Here is a 20797-nt window from a genome sequence, read left to right as displayed (position 1 = left end):
GGTTGGCATTTTTTGGCGAAATTGCAAAGGTAGTCATTCTTTTGAAAGATAATCGATAGATATTTTGTCTTTGTTCACAGCGCGGCAAGTGTGCTGTAGCGTTTTCTCGCCCTCTTGAATAAAGTTTGTACACAGTTACTTTTACGCGTTCTTTGGTTGTTGCTATTGTAATTGAAAAGTTGATCTGTGTAGATAGGCTTCCGATGTATATTAGTCTCAAGTTTTTTTTGTATCGGTTCTGGTGACTAGTACATCTATGAATGATAGTTTATTGTTTAACTCCTTTGTCATTGCAAATTTTGTCATCAAAGACCTCGTTATTCATTTATGATAATGGAAATGTGTACGGACAAAAACATACGAATAATTTCATCACCTTCAGGTAATCTGAAGACTTCAATTTCAAGAGTTTGTTTTTAAAATGCTACAACGAGTTTATGGTTGTAGAGTTTCCACCCTAGCAGCCTTTAAATTCTGTTCGTTCAAAGTAAAGAACTGTTCTTTGCTTGATATGCACAATCACATACAACGGGCGATGTATACTAGCAGATTGTAATGAACGATATAAACATTGAACGATACATCTTATAGTAATGAAATAATTGCCTCGACAGTGAACCCTCAGATCATCTTTCCTAGAATAAAACAAAAATAGTTTTTTAAATTATGAACAAACATAGAACCAGAAACTAAAGTAATGGGAGATACAATTAAGGTAGAGAAGTAAGCAATGATAGGTTTAAGGTCAACAAAAACCAATGAACACCTAGGTCTACATGACAAGCTGTGAGCTGTATGTGAAGGAATTCGAACACTTCACTTCTACCAGAAGTTTTCACTGATGTCGTCATGCAGAAGAACGATGAAATGTCCACGATCAAACCATCCACGTCAGAGTTTATATCCTTAGATTTTAAACAAATTTGTTTAAACTGACTGGTATCTATTTTTTTATTTTATCAAGCGTTAAATTCAAAAGAATAATTCGTTTACATAAATTTACTACCGACATTTTGTAAGCAACACAAACGTCAAGAACTTGTCCGTACATACAACTTATTTCAAAAAAGTTCACAAAGTTATAAAAGAGGATGAACATCATTCAAGGATCAATCGCGTGAAGTAATGGAGGTAATGGTAATGGTATTGAATGTTGATATATATCTGGGATTTCTTCTTTTTTCAAAAGTCCTAACAAAGCATCAGCATATTCACCATAGTAAATTCGTTTGACATCATCCGACAGATATATTCCATATTTAACTTTATACACCTTACCTATTGTATGCAAATCTATCTGAAATATAATAAAGTAAGAATCATAAATAAGACTTAAACTTGTCATTAAAATGTAGTTACATGAAAAATACAAGACAAAACGCACTACTGAGGAGTCTCATAATAGGACGAAACGGCCATCCAGATAGCATCTCACATATGTTTCGCTCCAATATGATACTACTCAATAGTGTACAATCAAGAACTTACTAGGGTCCAAAAACAAAACCTCTGTTATTAGGCATAAACACGAAACCACGAAAACATTGATCCAAAATTCAAAAGCTCACATGAATTCACCCACTTAGTATTACCCTCTCTTTTTACTTTCTAGACAGTTGAATTCATTACAGCACAAATGATTATTCGTCAACCCCAGAAAAATGTGTTTACTAATAAAAGTTCAGAAGGGGTTTTGTGGAGATTTCAGTATTTTCATAGTTTAAATCATGAGTCAATTGAAGCTAGAGTCAGGGATCGTGGATGCGCACTGCTGAGGAGTCCCATAATAGGACGAAACGGCCGTCCAGTGTTTTCAAGTTTTTCCTTGGTGGTCTAGCTTCAATTGACTGATGATTTTAACTATAAAATAAAAGTAGCAGAAACGTCACCTATACTATACCAAACTAGTCACCATGGATTCAATTCTAACACTGTTAACCATGTTGAGCATAATTAAGCTCTTTGCTTTCTTTTACCTCTCATCGAATATACGGACATACATCAGCAAGTAGAAACGGTTGTTACAATTTTAACTGCTGTTGATGATAAATGGTGATTTAGTTCGTTCACTCACCTCGTGATTACTAAATATGGAACATTAGCTAATCGTTTAATTGTGAATGTTTAACTGGCCTAACATTTTATGTTTAACTAGAATTATAATTAGAACGAGTTTTGTGAAGATTTAGTGTTTTCATAGTTGAAAGCATCAGTCAATTGAAGCTAGACCACCAAGGAGTGAGAAGCAGTGGAGTTCAATTCACGTCTGTTGTGAGGTAGGAACTCACTGAAGACAATTGATGAACGGTTGCTCAACTTCATGGATTGGTTGAAGTTAGACACAAACACCATCGGATGTCGGCCGGCTTAGTGGTGCCAGAAGTTAGGCGTTTGCGCTACACTGATAGGTCCTGAGTTCGAGTCTAGCGAGGCGGGATCGTGGATGCGCACTGCTGAGGAGTCTCGCAATAGGACGAAACGGTCGTCCAGTTATTCCAGATTTTCCATGATGGTCTACCATCAATTGACTCATGCTTTGAACTATGAAAATACTGAAATCTCCACAAAACCCCTATCTGAATATAAAATCACGTCTGTTGTGAGATAACAACTCACTGAAGGCAATTGGTGAAGTGTCGCTCATAATTCGTGGATCAGTTGAAGTTAGACATTAACACCGTTGGATGCCGAGTCAGTGGTATATCGGTTAAGGGCTCTGGCTCGTAGCTGGTAGGTCCTGGGTTCGAATCTCGCGAGTGCGGGATCGTGGATGTGCACTGCTGAGGAGTCCCATAATAGGACGAAACGGCCGTCCAGTGCTTCCAGGTCTTCGATGGTGGTCTAGCTTCAATTGACTCATGATTTCAACTTTGAAATATACTGAAATCTCCACAAATCCCCCTCTGATTCTAATCAAATCGTTAATGTCGGAATGACTAATATATAAAGTGTTAACTTGGATCAGTTTATAAATAGAATGAAATAGTGAGATAAATGATCAGAATATTTACAGTTGACATGGGGGTGAGAGATAGAAAAATGGGATTACAAATCAGAAATTACGTAATATGTAGAATAATATAAATTAAGTCAGATATAGTAGATTGGGGGTGGATGATAAATAAATTTCTCTAGAAAGGTTACCAAGTGTGATAATAATGGTAATGACAATGGTAAGACGTGTAGATAAAATAAGTGAACATTAATCAAATCACATCGCCATATTATTAACAAGTTGACCCTGAAGTTGGCCAGTGTAAAAGGAGTGGCTGAGCATATTTTTTTCGGATTTAAAGCTCTGGCTTTTAGATCCGGATAGCAATCGCCTCAGACAACTGAGACAAGCTTGTAAAAACGAAGATTTCTTAGGTGTTGTTTTAAATATTAAGATTTATTTTCAATCACAAAATTGTTTTGGTTTAAGTTCATGGATGGTAAGAGCTTCGGTTATTTTCTTAGGAGTTGGATACTAAGGGATCTTTTTTCAACGAAATTATTATCAAGCTGTACAACCGTTGAAAATAGATCCCTTCGTATCAAACTCCACAAAATTGTTAACCATGATTTTAAATAGATGAATAAAAATCAGGTAATTTTTGTGTTTTATTTATGCCAAGTAAATTATGTATTTCATGTCGACACTATACAAGACACGTCAAGAAGCATATCCCTCACCTGATCAAAAATAGGAAGTGGTGGTTGATTAGTGGCTGACTATCGTGGCTATCGTAACCAATGGTTGAAGACTCTAGGTGATATGGCTCAGAATCAACCAAAATGGCGTATGTGCATACACTCTTTATCTTCCCTTAAACACTGAGATTAAAATTGCTTCATATCTGTCTTTCTTCCTATACTATATCCTTATATACAACCTATCTTTTATATTTTATCACCACTAGATTAACTACTTCTATGAATTTGGTATTCATTTTGTTGTGCTAACGAGGTATGGCAAGTTGGACCGATGCATAAATGTGCCTGGTCCTACGTTGTAGATGACCGACTAATGAAATGGAGCTTTTATTGTACTGGATCATTTACATAATAACAGAAACTTACCAAAAAAACATTGTTTTTTTAATAGAGATTTGTTCACTGAGCTGGATGGTTTGGTCATGAGCTATCATCAAAATCATCCACCTTAGCTACAAAGCTTCTCCACCATTGTGTTTTTATTTTCATCGAAAATCTCATCAGCGAATCCATAGTTTATGTATTTTGATTAATTCTTACGTGATTTTTATAACAGTAGATACATATTTTTCGGGTTACTGTGTTTTCTTAGAGAGTTAGTTTTCTATGGGATGGGGTCGCTAACCCTATACTCAACCGTTTTCTTTTATCTGAAACTAGCAGTAGCTCCAGAGGAACTCCACGTGGAGTTATACATATATATCACTATATAGTATAACTGTTAAACATGTTTACATATACCTATTAACAACTTATTTGGATGAAGTGAATATTCATGGATTATGCTGTAGTTATTCAGGAGGTATTTTCTTAAGCATTCAAAATGAAGTAAATGATTTATACTCTGAAAATGAGATCCATTCAATAAAAACTCTTATATTTACCCGATAAAAAAATTATACTGCATTGATAGTACTTACACATTGCTACTAAAATATTATGGAGTTGACCAGACGTCCTACTTTCAAGAACTTCACCAAATTGTCTAACGGGTTTCTTCGAAACAACATTTGGATAGGAAGAAACAAATAAACAAAGAAAAATCAATACATCAGAAAAGATTCAAAGATAAAGGATCGTTCTCGCAAGATGGTCATACTTACTTACTTAGTTACTTACACCTGTTACTCCCGATGGAGCATAGGCCGCCGACCAGCATTCTTCAACACACTCTGTCCTGAGTCTTATTTTCTAGTTCTATTCATTTTTCTCATGTCTGTCTTCAATGTGTTCGTTGGTCTTCCTCTTCTCCTTTGGCCGTCAGGATTCCATGTGAGGGCTTGTCTCTTGAGGCAATTGGGTTATTGCCTCAAAGTGTACCCACTGGAATCTGGTTTGTTGTCACCCACAGTGGAATGCTGCTGATAGTGTCTGATCAACGGATCCGAAGTATCTTGCGTAGATAACTATTTGTAAACACCTGTATCTTCTGGATGATGACCTTCGTCGTTCCCCAAGTTTCCGCCCTATACAGTAGAACCGTCATGACATTTGTTTTGAAAATTCTGATTTTGGTGTTGTTAGACAATTTTTTGAGTTCCAGATGTTTTTCAGTTGTGAATATGCTGCTCTTGCTTTGCCGATCCTCGCCCTCATATCGGCATCAGACCCATCATGTTCATCAATGATGCTGCCCAGATATGTAAAGGTTTCCACATCCTCCAAAGCTTCTCCGTCAAGTATAATTTGATTGATGCATGTTGTATTGTATCGGAGAGTCTTGCTTTTCCCTTTGTTTATATTGAGACCTACTGTTGCTGAGGCTGCTGCTACACTGGTCGTTTTCTCCTGCATTTGTTGTTGCGTTTGTGATAGAAGAGCCAGATCATCCGCGAAGTCTAAATCGTCCAGCTGCTTCCTACCTGTCCACCGTATCCCGTGCTTTCCTCCATATGTTGACGTCTTTATAATCCAGTCGATCACCAGGAGAAAGAGAAAGGGTGAGATTAAGCAACCTTGCCTAACACCGGTCTTTACCTCGACTGAGTCGGTAAGTTGTCCTCCATGGACGATTTGACAGTTTAATCCATCATAGGAGTTCTGTATGATATTGACTATCTTCTCAGGCACGCCGTAGTGTCGAAGAAGCCTCCATAGTAATGTCAATATGGTAATACTTTGAAATAACTATGAGGTTAAGAAAATGACATTTATAAAACTGCATGTGTTAACCAATCAATAAATCAACTTTATAGTATCAATTGACAGACATACTCGTTTATAAATCATGTTCATTCTTTGAAATTGAAATGGATCAAGTTTACATAGACGTTGACCAAATTGCTGTCCTACATCTTTGCTGAAATCAAAAATAAAATTCATAAACAACGTTGTTAACAGGATTAGTTACAAGAGGTTGACAAAAAATTAAATATGATGAGAGGATTCAATGTTTTGACAAACAACAGGCTGACATATGAAGTTTCTGAACAAATTCGGATTTTGATTGAGATCGTGAACCGATCGATATTAAACCACAATTAAAAACTTGGAAGCACTGAACCGCCGTCTCGTTCTAATTTGAGACTCTACAGCACTGCGCATCTAAGATCCCGCAAGCGGAATCTAACATCAATCAGTTCATGATCTTAATTACAAACATAATAATACTCACAAACCAATACTGAAATTTCGATATATTAGACATAGTTTCTATTAGTCACAAAAACGATTATTATTATTTGTTTGAACACATAAATATTGGTACAAGGAAGCGCCAGATACATATGCGCCACACAATTCTCATTTGATTTATGTGAGGGATGTGATGCTGCCCAGGTGCCCAAACCGAAGCATGTGGTTTTATTAGAGGCCCACACTCGCAGCCTTAGACCTAAAGGTCTGATCCACAAGGCAGTGGAGCATCGAGAGGACATGCAGTCCCATGGTAGTTGGTGACTAACAACTGGTTCATATATCATTTGTTCCCTCAGGATACTGAAGCCAGTCTATGCGCACCATCGGTTTGAAATCAGGGTTTTCCGACTCCCGTAGGTGGAACTTCCATGTCCACCAACGCGGTTAAAGCTCCTGTCGGAGATTCACTTTTCGTTCTCTCAATTTCGTTAACAGAACCTCAGTGGCGAGAGGCAGTGAGTGGCAGTTCTCTGACAGAGGCTATATACGCGTGGCCATGTAAGAGCATTTGGAGAGGGAGAGCAGACTCTCTCCACTCTCGACCGTACCAGGCCATTCGGAGGCTCACAAAAACCAATATCGTAACAAATAGTTCGAGGTACAAAAATCATTATCGTCTTAAGAATCAATAACTTCACCGAGAAAACATTTGTCACCAGTAGAGAAATTCTGAGATTCATATGTGTGTAATCATCAGTTGTCAGCTAATCATCTCAATATGTTCTCAGGCACCAAAAGTATGGTTAAGATATGTAGATGACACCTTTGTCATTATAAAACGGGACCATTTGAATGAACTGTTTAAACTTGTCAACAACTTTGATGGAAAAATCAAGTTCACCAAAGAGTTGGAATCTCCTGAAAACAAATTACCTTTACTAGACTTTTTAGTTGAAAGGAAAGATTATGATGGCTTAAAAATTAGTATATTCCGAAAGCTGACAAATTCAGAAAAATTTCTAGATTTTAAATCGGCACATCCACACTCGACCAAAGTGACAGTGGTCAAAAATATGATTACAAGAGCTCAAAAACTTGTCACTGAACCAAACGATATGAAAACCGAAATAAATTTAATTACATCTACCCTAATGATGAACAATTATCCAAACGATTTTATTAAAAGAATAATTAAGAATGAAAGAAAAGACGACATTGTTAATACAAAAAGATTACAGAAAAAGGAATGGGTTAACACAGTGGTGATCCCATATCGGAAAGGAATTTCCGAAGATATTCGAAGAATCTTAAATAATCAAAATATAAGAGTATTTTTTCGAACAAACAATACTCTAAAATCAAAATTAGTAAGAATTAAAGATCCAATACATAAAGAAGAACAACAAAATTGTGTCTATGAAATCAAATGTAGTGACTGTAATGCAACGTATGTAGGTGAAACATCAAGACAACTGAATGTGAGGGTGAAGGAACACAAACAATGCTTGAAACACATTCCTAAATCCTCAGATGATGTAAGGAAACTGGAGAAGAAATCAGCGATAGCATTACACTCTATAGAATCGGGTCATACAATTGATTTCGTTCATACAAAAATCCTTCAAAAAGATTTTAATTCTTACAAAGAAAGACAAACAGCTGAAGCCCTATACATTTGGGTTAATCCAAACAATATTAATAGGAGAGATGGAATACAATTAACAGTGCCATGGCAGCTAATCATTAATAAGTAACAACCTGAACTCCTTAATGTTTTTATCTAATTCGTATTATCTAAAATGACAACAATTACACTCAATGATTCTAATCTGTTGTCTTATCGGAATTTGTTAAACAAGTAATTGGAACATTAAAAATGACACATACATACAGTTTCAAAATTACACTCTTCAAATCTCACTCTTTTATTATTTTTATTTTGTTTAATTATTCTTCATGTTATACATGCTGTGACACAGATATGATTCATATCACATATATTACAAATTGTATGTTTCCTTATAAATTCACTGATAAGTCCCATTATCTAGTGTGAATGTAATTTTCTCCTCTCACCACTTACGTTTTTTCTATACAATATGTTATATTAACGCTTATCATTTCACATCGCTTATCTCTTACACATACCGAGTTTAGACTTATTGTTAACGTGGATTGGATGACCTATTCAGTGTATAATGAACTCGGAGAACCATGTACTACCTATTTATATTCGATAATTTTGATGTTTGATTATAATTCCTTGAAAAAGCTTGGACCAGATTGTCAGACGAAACGTAGGATTTACTACAAATTCATTCGCTGAGATTTTACAAATATATTATTCCTATTTGAAGTTTGTAGTTATTAATAATATGTCCTGATCATGTTTGTTATTTTATGGACTTCCGTTTAGTCAGGACAACGTCTTTAATGTTTCTCATAGAACTGAATTTTGATTTTGATTGTTTCTAGTACTGATTTCAAAGAACTGTGTTTCTTATCAGTCTGTCAAATGTTTTGTGGATTTATTCTCATACAAGTGTCTATAGATGACATCTAGCTTTTGATCATAGCTTGAACGGAGTGTTTTCTGATATTCCTGTGGCCATTTGAAAATCTGGGCATAATTATTTATAATTGAATGTCTAATTCAATAAAATAATAATTTTTTTTATCGCCTAAGTAACCATTACATCAAACATCAACCGCCTTACCACGTCCAAGTAATACAACTGTTTTGTAAATAAAATCATTAGAATAATGTGTAAAGGTTTTATTTACACCGTTCATAATTAGTGACAATGAAAATCCCTTCACATGAATCATCAAAGTACGGATAGTGTAGTTAGCAGTTGCATGAATATACTTTATATATTTTCTCAACTTAACAGGGTGATTTGTTGTTTTCGTTGATCAATGGAACACTAGTTTATTAAATAAGTTGAGATTACAAACTGGAAGAAGGAATAACATGATCAATTCGGCAAATATCTAATAATTACTCTTGTTGATTTGATACCGAAATACATCGAAAACACACAGTGGTGAAAAACATTAGGCGTGTCATCAAATGAAGCTTACAATGTAGATATCTGTATTTCTATATTTAAAAACTAATAAGTCAAACGTCGTATTGTTAACACAACTCTTAAAAATCTACTAAATCAAAGTAATCCGAATATAATTAAACAATTACTAATAATATTCACTTATATATGTTTTTTGACAACTATCTTTTATGATATTCACTGTGATCATGTATGGTGGAATCGTTCAACTCCGATTTGTCATGTTGAAGTTGTTTCGGTGTTTTCGTTCATTTTCCTTATAACAAGAAATATAAAAGACCAGTACAGTCATTTGTTGACAACGTTAGCAAATTAACACAGCCAAATACTTTTAAACCGTAGTTATAAACTTGTGATTTAATGTTAGCCAGTGGGTTCTGTTATGTGTTTGTGAAATTGTAGCCTTTGCTGTAATTTTTTGTATACACTGATTTCTCCTTCAATCAGTTTGCCATTATGTGTTCTGAAGACAATCATGAGTAGAATAGAACAGTGAAGTTCTTATCTATGAGGCCAATTTCATGTACGACGTGTACATGAATCGAATATTTGTGAGAAGCATCATGTCTTATTACATTATGAAGTTATCCTTGAAATTAGGCAGTAATCAGGTTTGAGAAAAGTTGATCTTCACAACCACATCTATTACTATTCATTTCTCATACAATTAATATGAACATGAGTGAGGAACATTCTTTGATGTTTTAAGGGTATAAAATATATTTAAATCCCTCTACTCTCCACTGTTACCTGTACCGTTTTCCCACCAATTAGCCGCCAGTGAAATGCCTATTATTGGACCAACAGAAGTAGTCAGTTTAGTTCGGCGATGTCAGTTCTAGTTAGCTTTGTTGTCAGCCATGTTTCATTTAGATAGTAAAACTGATCTGAACTTCAGAGAGCTGTTCGTTGCTGTAGGAATTTTGACGAAAGCGTCACTCCTGAGACAACTGAGAACTTACAAGAATGAAACTTCTGCCACTTCACAATACGAGACAGTAATCGAAATCCAAATTAATTTTATATAAAATATGTATGCAAAAGGAAATGGCATCTCCAGCGAAAAACAACTCAAACTCAACTGGAGTTTGTATCGAAGCATATTTTTTATCCATAAGTCCAAGCAGCCTGTTGGTGGTGGCTGCAAATCCTTTATATTTGTTCGACTGATAGAAGGGTCTTATGCAGTATCAAGATGGTCAGTGAGTCATAATCATGAGTTACGGCATATCGCATATGAGAAAGACCCTAGCTTCCGTCATTTCAAAGCCTAGCAGAGGAATACGATTCATCTTCCATTTATTTTCTGAACTTTGGTTTTTGTTGTCATTAGTTTTATGTATGAAAATCGTCGAAAGAAAATAATCGCTCAAAATATTTCGGATGTGTGACCACGTTTATTTGGAAGATCGAAACTTCCAGATCAATCAAACCTTGTTTATTATCACTTAGAGGTTAGTTATGTATTCCATTGATTATGGAGGTGCAGAGGAGACACATCGTTAAGTGAATGGTTGTCTGGAAAGCTACTTTTATCAACGGTAAATAAACGAATCTAACTCGTCGATCTTTCGATGTCGTATGTACTGATGGTATTTACAAGTACAACAAGGAGCGCATTTCTCTACACGAGATAGTGGTACTAAATGTCTACACATTTAATTTGTTCAATAGTTGACAAATGGGCAGTTTCGAATGTATCCTATTTTTGTCTCATTTATGCGTCTAGTGATTCAGTTGACATTTAAGTCATATTCAAATTTATCCTTGGCGGGATAATCTGTGAATGACTAGGCATAACTGAAAAAACCTAGTCCCGTATATACGTGAATAATAAAGATAGATATTATTCCTTTTTATTTCAGTATTTATCTCCCTAAGTCATGTATTCCAATCTTCTTTATTTAGATCTAGTGATGACTATCAGTATTTCATTCAGTGAATAATAATGCTGACTGTTAAATCTGTAAACCCATAAAACTATTTTTGTTATTAATTAACAGACTTTCACCATGTTAAAAGTTATCAACATCTAAATATTTTAATCATGTGGCGATAAATCCTTTGATATGTGATAATAGTTGTAAAAATGGTATTTGAGATAATCGCTTGTCCAAACACGTTCAAATTTCACTGTAGAGTATAGGAAGAATACGAAACTTGATAGATCAAATGAACTTTTTGGACAGTAAGCACAGTTTAGACTCCAATTCTCTTTACGTGACATTACAATCTACTATCCTGTTATTCACTATCATTGCATGGAACTTCATGAATAATTTTATCATACATATGTGTATTATCACTTTATTATTAAACAAAATGGTTAATATGTCGGCACTCAATTTCTCGGTTAAATTCTTAGTTAAAGTAATATACTTGTGCACACATTTCACATTTCGAATTTTGTTGGCATTCCACATCAAATAACTCTACTTCTCATGGAATTAACTGTTTAGCATTGAGTTGTTTTACGACTTACTGTTTTTGATGAACATTTAAATTGATGAGCAGTTAGCTCACCAGCAAAAGTTAAGTACCATTAACAATCATAATTAGGCAAAATGCTTAGAAAATTTATTTTTTCAAACTGATGAACCGACTAAAATAACTGTTCAGAAACGTACGACTCAAACCATCTAATGAAAATTTTTTATTATTCAAGGAACTTAACCAATAAAATGGTAAGGGTGTTTTTGATGTTGGTTTGTAAGGGTGTTGTTGGTAAGGGTGTTATTCTGACAGTGACTATATAATAAGTCTGCATCACATAGGAAAAAGGCAGAACGCACTAATCACATGAGAGGTTTCTGGGAAAATAAGGAACAGAAATTTATGAATTTTATTACCCTCAACTTCACCCGGTAGAAAAGTTGTCAACATGCATAAAGAAACTCAAATCGCAGACCTATCATTTCACATCAAAAAATTTATATAGTATTTTACGTGTATCAAAAAGTAATTGTTCTTAACAAGGATTCAAACATCGAGAATTCAGTGAGACCATCAAATGTCAAAAATGCTCAGTGAGGTTCCAATAAATGAGATATTTTTTTTGCTCCTAGAAGACGGATTCTCTTCCAAATGCAGTAGGAATAACATGACGACGAAACAATTGTCACAAATAAGATTGTTTTTTTCTAAAGATAGTTTCGCTAAAATTCATGTGACAAATAATCAAATTCTAAACGTCATACAGTTATGAATTACAAGCGATTATAAAAATGTTTTTATAATGAACCCCCTGTAAATAATTCTTTCTATAACTATACTTACCCTATGACCTGATGTTTACATTGACATGATAAGAATCTGAATACATTTCTACGTATAGAAATTTATTAATGACGCTAATGTATGATGCTTAGTGAATAGTTAACTGCGAAGCTGATAAATATCTCACCATTGATCGGACTTAAACTTGGTGGTAAAGACTTTTCAGTTGGACCACTCGAAGCTGAAGTTTGAAGCAATGTTCACAAATTATAGATCATAAAAAACAGTATTTTTGTGCATTTTAATAGGCTACTGGTTAGTGATAATTAGTTAACTATTGTACTGTACAAAAGAAACAGAAATCCGATCAGCACGTTTCATTCAAATGATTTCTAATTCATAGAATCAATTAGAAGATGAATCAGTGTATTCTATCTAAATCAAGAAATTAAAAGTAAGTTCACTTTAAATAAAATGTCATTGTTAGGTCTGATTCACTCCAACTTCTGTGTAATTTTTTATATTACTTATTATCATTATTCAGCAAATAGTTTTATTCCTAGCAGTTTCTACTCTTATGTGGTAACGCACGTTGGTCATATAATATTCTGAAATGTTTACACATACTTATAACATTCATTTTATTTATCATTATAATGACTTGACATCAAGTATTGTAGTAGTTATTCGAAATTTTGTGCAGTCGTTCAACCCCTGTTCAAAGTCAACGGTTTCCATATTGCTTGCTCTTAGTTCGATTTTTGCTTGTTAGTTAACCGTTATCGAGTTTAAACACAACCGACTGTCTTCATATTTCGAACAAAAAGACGTTGTAAACACTGAAAACACCTCACAAGTTGTGGTTCGTAACTAAATTTTGTCTATTATTCACTAAATAATCACTATTTGAGACAAAACGATGTTTGTGAACTTCGATTTTTCACGTATCTCAATTGAGTGACATGGACGCTTCCATATGCTTTTGAAATGTAATATAACCACATTTTATGAACTGGAACTTGTGTTACGATTTGATTAGGTATTCAACGTATCAATCTAGTCGTTATGTAACACAGATCAAAATGCATTTTGTTAACAACAACATATAAACATATAGATTTTCATGTTCTCTAGAAAATTCATGACTATTTTGTGACTACATTTACAGAAGACCACATTACCTATTGAGAATTCAATGAATATGAAAACTTGTAAGATGTCTGCTTGTTGCAGATTTTAATTCTCGACTGTGTGTTGTCAAAGTTCTAGCTTATTCAGGACTTTTACAAATACACAATCTACTTAGTCCTTACATAATTTTGACTAACGATTTATTCTCCACATAATTGTATTTTATTCAGGGCAATACTTATACTCAATAGAATTTCATCAATAAAGAGTCGATATTAACCATTCGTTAACATGAGTTATCAAAAGTCATGTCAGTGGGAGATTTGATTCACACATAACAAAGCGATTTGATGAGAGACAATAATGTAAGCTTTCTGTATGTGGCTATTTTTTTTCTGAAATCCGATTTATACCACATAATCTAGTTATATTGATAGTCTCGATCCGTGGTTATAGAGCTACTTTATGAGTAAGTTTCTGATTGTAAGAGTAAGGTGATGTAGACCAAACATACAGGTATGAGGTTTAACAGTGATGAAATGTTTAAGTTTTATATACTAAAATGTCTAACCCATCAGTTTTGTCGTAAGCCCTAATTTCCTAACGTGTTCCGGTCCTAAGATGTTGAGTCTGAATATATTTTATTTTACTTTATCGTTCTGAAGTATTTCGTTGCATAATATCGTCAATCTTTAATTATGAGCGATGTGTTATTTTCATTTTTCACTATTTGCTTCACAGTCCTTTATTACTGTGATGGATTTTAGGTGACCTCTATGTGCATTCTCTTCTCAATGCATCTAATTTTATTTGCCATGCAATATATACTTGTTTTCACGTATTCTCCCAACGTACAACTAGGTATACTCGCAAACTGAAAGTAAATTTCAAACATTCCATCAAGTTGACTTACTTTAGTTTATCCAAAATAAGTTAAAAGATGCAAAAATAACAACGAATTCACAATCAACAAAATGGATACAGATTTCGAATAAACTAGTAAACGAATATAATTATTACAGTTTGAATGATTATCTTAATTTTGGTTTGGTATGATCGTTATTTCTATAAGTTCAATATTCGTGTTGATCAAAGTACATGGCATATACACAAATATTAAATTAGTATTATTTTCATACACTTTATAAGATAATTGTTCTGGGATGAAACGAGTCTTCACTCCATGTGGATAATGAATGGACATTGGAACAAAAATTTCTGCAACTAACAATGTTGAGTTCACATTTGTACAATTCTTCTGTGTTGGTACAAAAGCATAATAAAACACACCTGAATCTACATCGAATCTCAGTTGGACAGGTTGACCGGCAGTTGATTGTGGATATGTACGACTGAACGATTTCAACTGCATGAGAGAGAAGAAATTACGAAGTGAAACAATGTATTGCAATAATGTGAAATGCATATGTAAGGTATTCAATTTGAAGACAGTGTAGATCATAACCTGATAACTTAATAACCAAAGGAAGTAAGGAAGATTTAGAGAGATATACTAGGATGAAATAGTTATTCATATATTTCTAAAGGAACCATGAATAACTAATTTAATCGTACCTGACGTAAATGAATAACCAAACACTGATAACTAGCTAGTTATATGATAACTAACTCCGCCTGTAGCTCTTCTAGAGTTACTGACGGTCCCAAGCCCGGGTAAAGGAGGAGGGTTGTGCATGGGGTTAGCGACCCCATCCCGTAGAAAAGCTAACTCGCTAAAAAAACGCTAACCAGAAAAAATAATTCAAACCATTTAAACTCTGCCCTCCGACTTGAAGGAATAATTATGACGTCTCATGATGAAAGCCGAAATTCTTCGGAGGTTACGAGACCGATGCACCTTCTAACAACCAGAGCATCACTCTTTATAGGTACATGGAACGTCCGGACAATGTGGGAGACAGGAAAGACCAGCCAAATAGCAATGGAATTTAGGAGATACAACTTGGCAGTACTCGGAATCAGCGAAACCCATTGGACACAAACTGGACAACAAAGGCTAGGTACAGGAGAGATGCTGCTGTACTCCGGTCACGAAAGGGAAAATGCTCCACACACTCAGGGAGTTGCTCTAATGCTGTCCAAAGAAGCTCGAAATGCACTTGTGGGATGGGAATCTCATGGACCCAGGATAATCAAAGCATCATTCAGAACAAAGAAGCATGGGATCAGAATGAACGTCATCCAATGTTATGCACCCACCAATGATAGCAACGACGATGATAAAGATCAGTTCTATGAAAGGCTGCAATCAATTATAGAGAAGTGCTCACGAAAGGACCTGACCATCCTTATGGGAGATCTGAATGCTAAAGTTGGAGTGGACAACATAGGATATGAAGATGTAATTTGGACGACATGAATTAGGAGAGAGAAATGAAAATGGGGAGAGACTTGCAAACCTATGTGCATTCAACAAATTGGTTATAGGCGGCACAATATTGCCCTACAAACGCATACACAAAACTACCACAGCACAGAGAACCAGATAGGTCATATTTGTATCAACAAAAAATTCCGGAGATCAATGGAAGATGTGAGAACCCGGAGAGGAGCTGACAAAGCTTCAAATCACCAATTGGTTGTGGCCAAGATGAGACTGAAGCTAAAGAAAGACAGGACAACTGGACAAACAGCACTACAAAGTTTCAATACAGCCTTCCTTCGAGATACTGACAAGCTCCATGAATTCAAGATAACTCTCAACAACAGGTTCCAGGTTTTACAGGATCTACTGGAAGAACAAGAAACTACATACATACATACATACATACATACATACATACAAACAATTCATCCAGTCTCCTTTTATTTTACATTGTTGAACTTTTCACTTGATTCTCATTCAACTCACTCATATTATCCTGTTTACAAGAAAAATATTCGACTTCCAAATATGATTGGATTAAAAAGTAGTAGAGATTTTGATGAAATGATTGTTAAGGAAAAAACACTATGTATATTTCTTTGATGATTTTGATTTTGATTGCTTCCCTGAAGAAGTCCAGACAAGTTAGCTGGACGAAAAGTTGGAATTATTTATTGTTCAATCGCTGAGACTATTTCAATTATAACTTTTTTTTCACATATAATGAATTCTTATTTCTTATGTTTAATTATTGATAAGACTTTTGTTATTGTAATTTACTATTCTTACTACTATCAGTACACTTGTCTTCCCACTATCAACTTGTAATTTTAACTATTATTAGGCTTGGTTACATATTCTATTTCATTGTGATTATTATTGACTCAAATAGCCTTGTGATTGGTCTAACATTTTCATATAAATATTCATGTATATTAGAGTAAAACCTGATGACGATCTAATTGAAAACAATATTGTTCGCTTACAGATGTTGTTCTAATTATACTGATGACACTGTTCAGAATGAAAATTATAAATTTCCTCACCGTACAGAACATAATGACTTCAATAAGAAATTTGACATAAAGTCAAAAAAGATATTATCAATTACAAAACCTACGGAAATGTTTTTAACAATTAAGTTAGAAAATAATTCATATCCGTCCCAGTACGTCCATGATTCGAAGTTCCTATCTGCTGCATTCAGCACAGCATTACATTCAACCGTATTTATTGAATCTGGATTACCATCAGGAAGACATAGACCGAATTCTGTTAAAAACCGTCCGCCACCAGTGGATTGAACTATACTTCTCACATTTTTGAATGTATAATTTAAGAGAAGCTAAACACAAGCAATAACAATATCAACATTGATAAGTATGTGAATGCTTTCTGAAATGAAACTAGACTACAATAAACTGCATACACAGTGTCAAAGCAATAACACATCATCCATTTTGTTCATTGACCTATCATTCATTACATTTATGACTTAGTTATAAAAAATTGCAAAAAGACAACAGACGTTCAGTATTCACCATCTTCAAATGATTATCATTATATTTATGTTCACAAGTACTTACATGATCGAGTGAGGAAAGGCATAATAATTGAGTGATTTTGAATTCTGTGGTTTGATTACAAAGTAACTGGCTAGGAAAGAAAATCATTCTACAAATGACAAAATCAGTCATTTTTTAACAATCCATAAATAAAGTTTCACACAACATCTAATTATCAGTTCAGTAAGATAGAAATGAACTAATACCAAAAAGTGGCATCTTGTCAAGCGATGGCCATTATGTCTAACTGACTAAAAATCACATTGACCAGAAATCCTCCATAAGCTTATATGATCCACCATATAAGTTTATTGACAATGTTCTCGCGTTCACAATTGTTGAATGTGAACAATATATATGTAACTGATGTTCATTTGTGAAGAAAATTCATTCGGACACTGTAATTGTTAGTTGATGTGTCACGATATCAGTAAATTGTTATTCGATTATGTGTATCACAAATGATGGAATGCATCACATCATTGAGTCAGAATCCACGTATTCGTTGAATCAACTCAAACGACTTACATTAGTGTGAATAACACTTTTTATAGTTACGTATGATGGAAATGAATAGCGCCTATTACTAGTTGTCACATTTTGCATATCTAATCATAGTGTTTACATTTTCGTTCTTAGATGACTCTGCAGTACTTTCATTGAGTTCAGCTCCGGTGTTGCGTTCACCCTAATCAGTTCATCATTTATTAAGGACACAATAAACATTTATCCATATCAGTTGTAACTATCAATTGTATTTTTAATGAAATATTCACGGTTTCAACTAACATCATACATTCTGTATATGCAGACCACAAATAGGAGCTCGAACTAAACAAAATAATTTGTTTGTCAATTTTGTTTGTAACAATCAACGTTTTATAAGTTGGTGTGAATAACAGAATGGAATAGGGCTTCCCTTGTATTTTTCGATGCAATAATCAGATTAGAATTCCACTTGAATTCATAAACTAGGGATTTTGTCAACAAACAACATATGTACATTTGTATGCAATATCCTATGGTGTTTGTGAATAGGTTTCAATAGGTAAATGAGTTTAATGGAAACTACAAAACAAATGTTCTTACTTTGAAATCTAACATAAAATATATATTAATCCAATGCCTCTATCTCCACTTCCACTGCTAGTTTGACTATTTGACTATATCTTAAGAATACTTAGATGACAGAATTCATAATTACCATGGCTTCATAGAATTATTCGTCAGTGTTGCTTACTCATCTACGCCCAATTTCAGACACACCGATTGCTATAACTTTTGCTAATGACGATGATTCATAGAACATAAATGTTACTACTTAATGGAAGGAATGTAGAAAATTTTCATCTTATTTGACTTGTTTTAATCAATTACAAAATACACTATGGTTCTAACAATTTTGCAAAGTTATTCATCATGTTGTTTACTGAGAGTATTTTCATGGTGAAAATAAATAATTAGCTTAATGGTAATTGATAAACATGAGCAAGTCAATGGGTGTTTTTCAATCAATTATAAGTAAATAAATTCTAGGTAATTAAATTTCAAGTTTGATATAGAGTAGATAAATCAAAAGGCTGCAGCGAAAAATGTCAATCGTCGAATGTCAAACTACTAATCCGAAAAATCACTCGCTAAGACCTATTAAAGCTTCAGTTTTGATTTCGGGTAGTGTTGTAAGCACTCACTACTGAGTAGTTTTTAGTTGTTGGTTAGTGTGAGGACATGGTGTAAAATGTAAACAATATTTTATTATGAAAATACTTTCGGTCAGCGATCGTTCGACATTTAACTTAATTGAATGTAGTTGTTCTGAATATAGATCGAATAATTTAATAAGGGTGACAAAGGATTTCAAAATTTTACAGACAAGTCTGGTTATCAAGTTACGAACAAAAATCAAGTCAGTCAGCTTATGCTACAAAATATCAGTGGGTTATTGTTCTTATTAAATCATCAAATATTCAAAATGCACATACACTACAAACAATAAACCAGGTAATGAAACTCTCACCTGATCACACAAATATTGTTTCCATGATGGCATATGCTCTGTAGCTGGTGTCGATTGCAATAGCCAACAGTAGTAATGATAAGATAATACACTCTTCTTTCTGGCCATCTCATCTTGTAATAGACCAGGAACACGTTGCATGCCAGTACCAGGTATTCCATTGACAAATGGAAAAAATATTCCATAAGTTACACTCTCGTAAAATATCAATGTATCCCTGTCTGTTTGACGAATAACATTCACCAAGTAATCATAAAACAATAAAAGATTTTGACCTGCAATATCTGTGCGAATACAAAAAGAAAAAAACCAGAAATGTAAGAACCGAAATAGATTTTCAGAATGAAGACAATTGAAAGTTAACAACAATGATTTCCAATATCGCAGCACATAAGGAAGACAGTCTATGTTCTGTTGAAATGAACATATCTGTTATGTACAGAATATTTTCCGAAATCAAGATTGTGGTTGAGCGTGAATAGTCCTACTTACTTTACATCTAGGTAAATACTTATTTTGCAAGTATTCAGTCAATTATGTTTATGTTTAGAAGAAAGAAATTAGACGTACAATAAAGCAACAAGTCACAGTAATTAACATTGATACAATTATTAGATCGGTATAATTTTAGCTCTCTCTAACTGAATGAAGTTGTCAATTAAGATTAATTAATTTACTTAGGTATTACTCAATAGACAAAATCCACTTCATTTGTTCAACTACCACAGTAATCTATTTTCAAAATATAGGTCATTAATCAATCCAAAAAGCAGGTTTCAAGTGACTTTAAATTCAATGTAACCATGTAACAACCCTTTGACAACAAATGATTATCATAAAATGTGATATGGCACTACACTAAATACAATGGCGTTATCTCAACCCACGAAGCTATTTGTTGTTCTTTTCAAAATGTATATGTATTTTATATAAAGTTAGTATAAAACCAGACGGTTTATTACTTAATCTATCAAACTATCATTCATTGTACAAAGGAAACATCTATTTAACTTTCTCTACATAAGATTTGAATCTACTACGTTGTGATAAATATAAATAAATAAAACAATTTCCATGTTTCATATATTCTGATCTCTTATTGAGGTAAGATGGTGGTTGGAGGTGGTCAACAGGGAAC

At 33.9% G+C, this 20797-nt stretch overlaps 3 protein-coding genes across 3 annotated transcripts; all 3 read right to left on the bottom strand.

The window, feature by feature from the left end:
- Positions 1-14454: 14454 nt before the first annotated feature.
- Smp_114020 (hypothetical protein) lies at positions 14455-14586 on the bottom strand (the record flags this gene model as incomplete). The annotated part of the gene is made up of 1 exon (XM_018791343.1): positions 14455-14586. The coding sequence occupies one exon, from the start codon at positions 14584-14586 to the stop codon at positions 14455-14457; it is 132 nt and encodes a 43-aa protein (XP_018647342.1).
- Positions 14587-14727: 141 nt separating this feature from the next.
- On the bottom strand, positions 14728-15153 carry Smp_193400 (hypothetical protein; the record flags this gene model as incomplete). The annotated part of the gene is made up of 1 exon (XM_018791332.1): positions 14728-15153. One exon carries the CDS (start codon positions 15151-15153, stop codon positions 14728-14730), a length of 426 nt encoding a protein of 141 aa, XP_018647341.1.
- A 4440-nt stretch (positions 15154-19593) lies between these two features.
- On the bottom strand, positions 19594-19800 carry Smp_199230 (endoglycoceramidase, putative; the record flags this gene model as incomplete). Its single annotated transcript, XM_018791321.1, has 1 exon — positions 19594-19800. The coding sequence occupies one exon, from the start codon at positions 19798-19800 to the stop codon at positions 19594-19596; it is 207 nt and encodes a 68-aa protein (XP_018647340.1).
- Between the last annotated feature and the right edge of the window lie 997 nt (positions 19801-20797).

Source organism: Schistosoma mansoni (genome assembly GCF_000237925.1).
Source record: "Schistosoma mansoni, WGS project CABG00000000 data, supercontig 0236, strain Puerto Rico, whole genome shotgun sequence".
NCBI lineage: Eukaryota > Metazoa > Platyhelminthes > Trematoda > Strigeidida > Schistosomatidae > Schistosoma > Schistosoma mansoni.
This window is presented reverse-complemented; position numbering and strand designations above follow the sequence as displayed.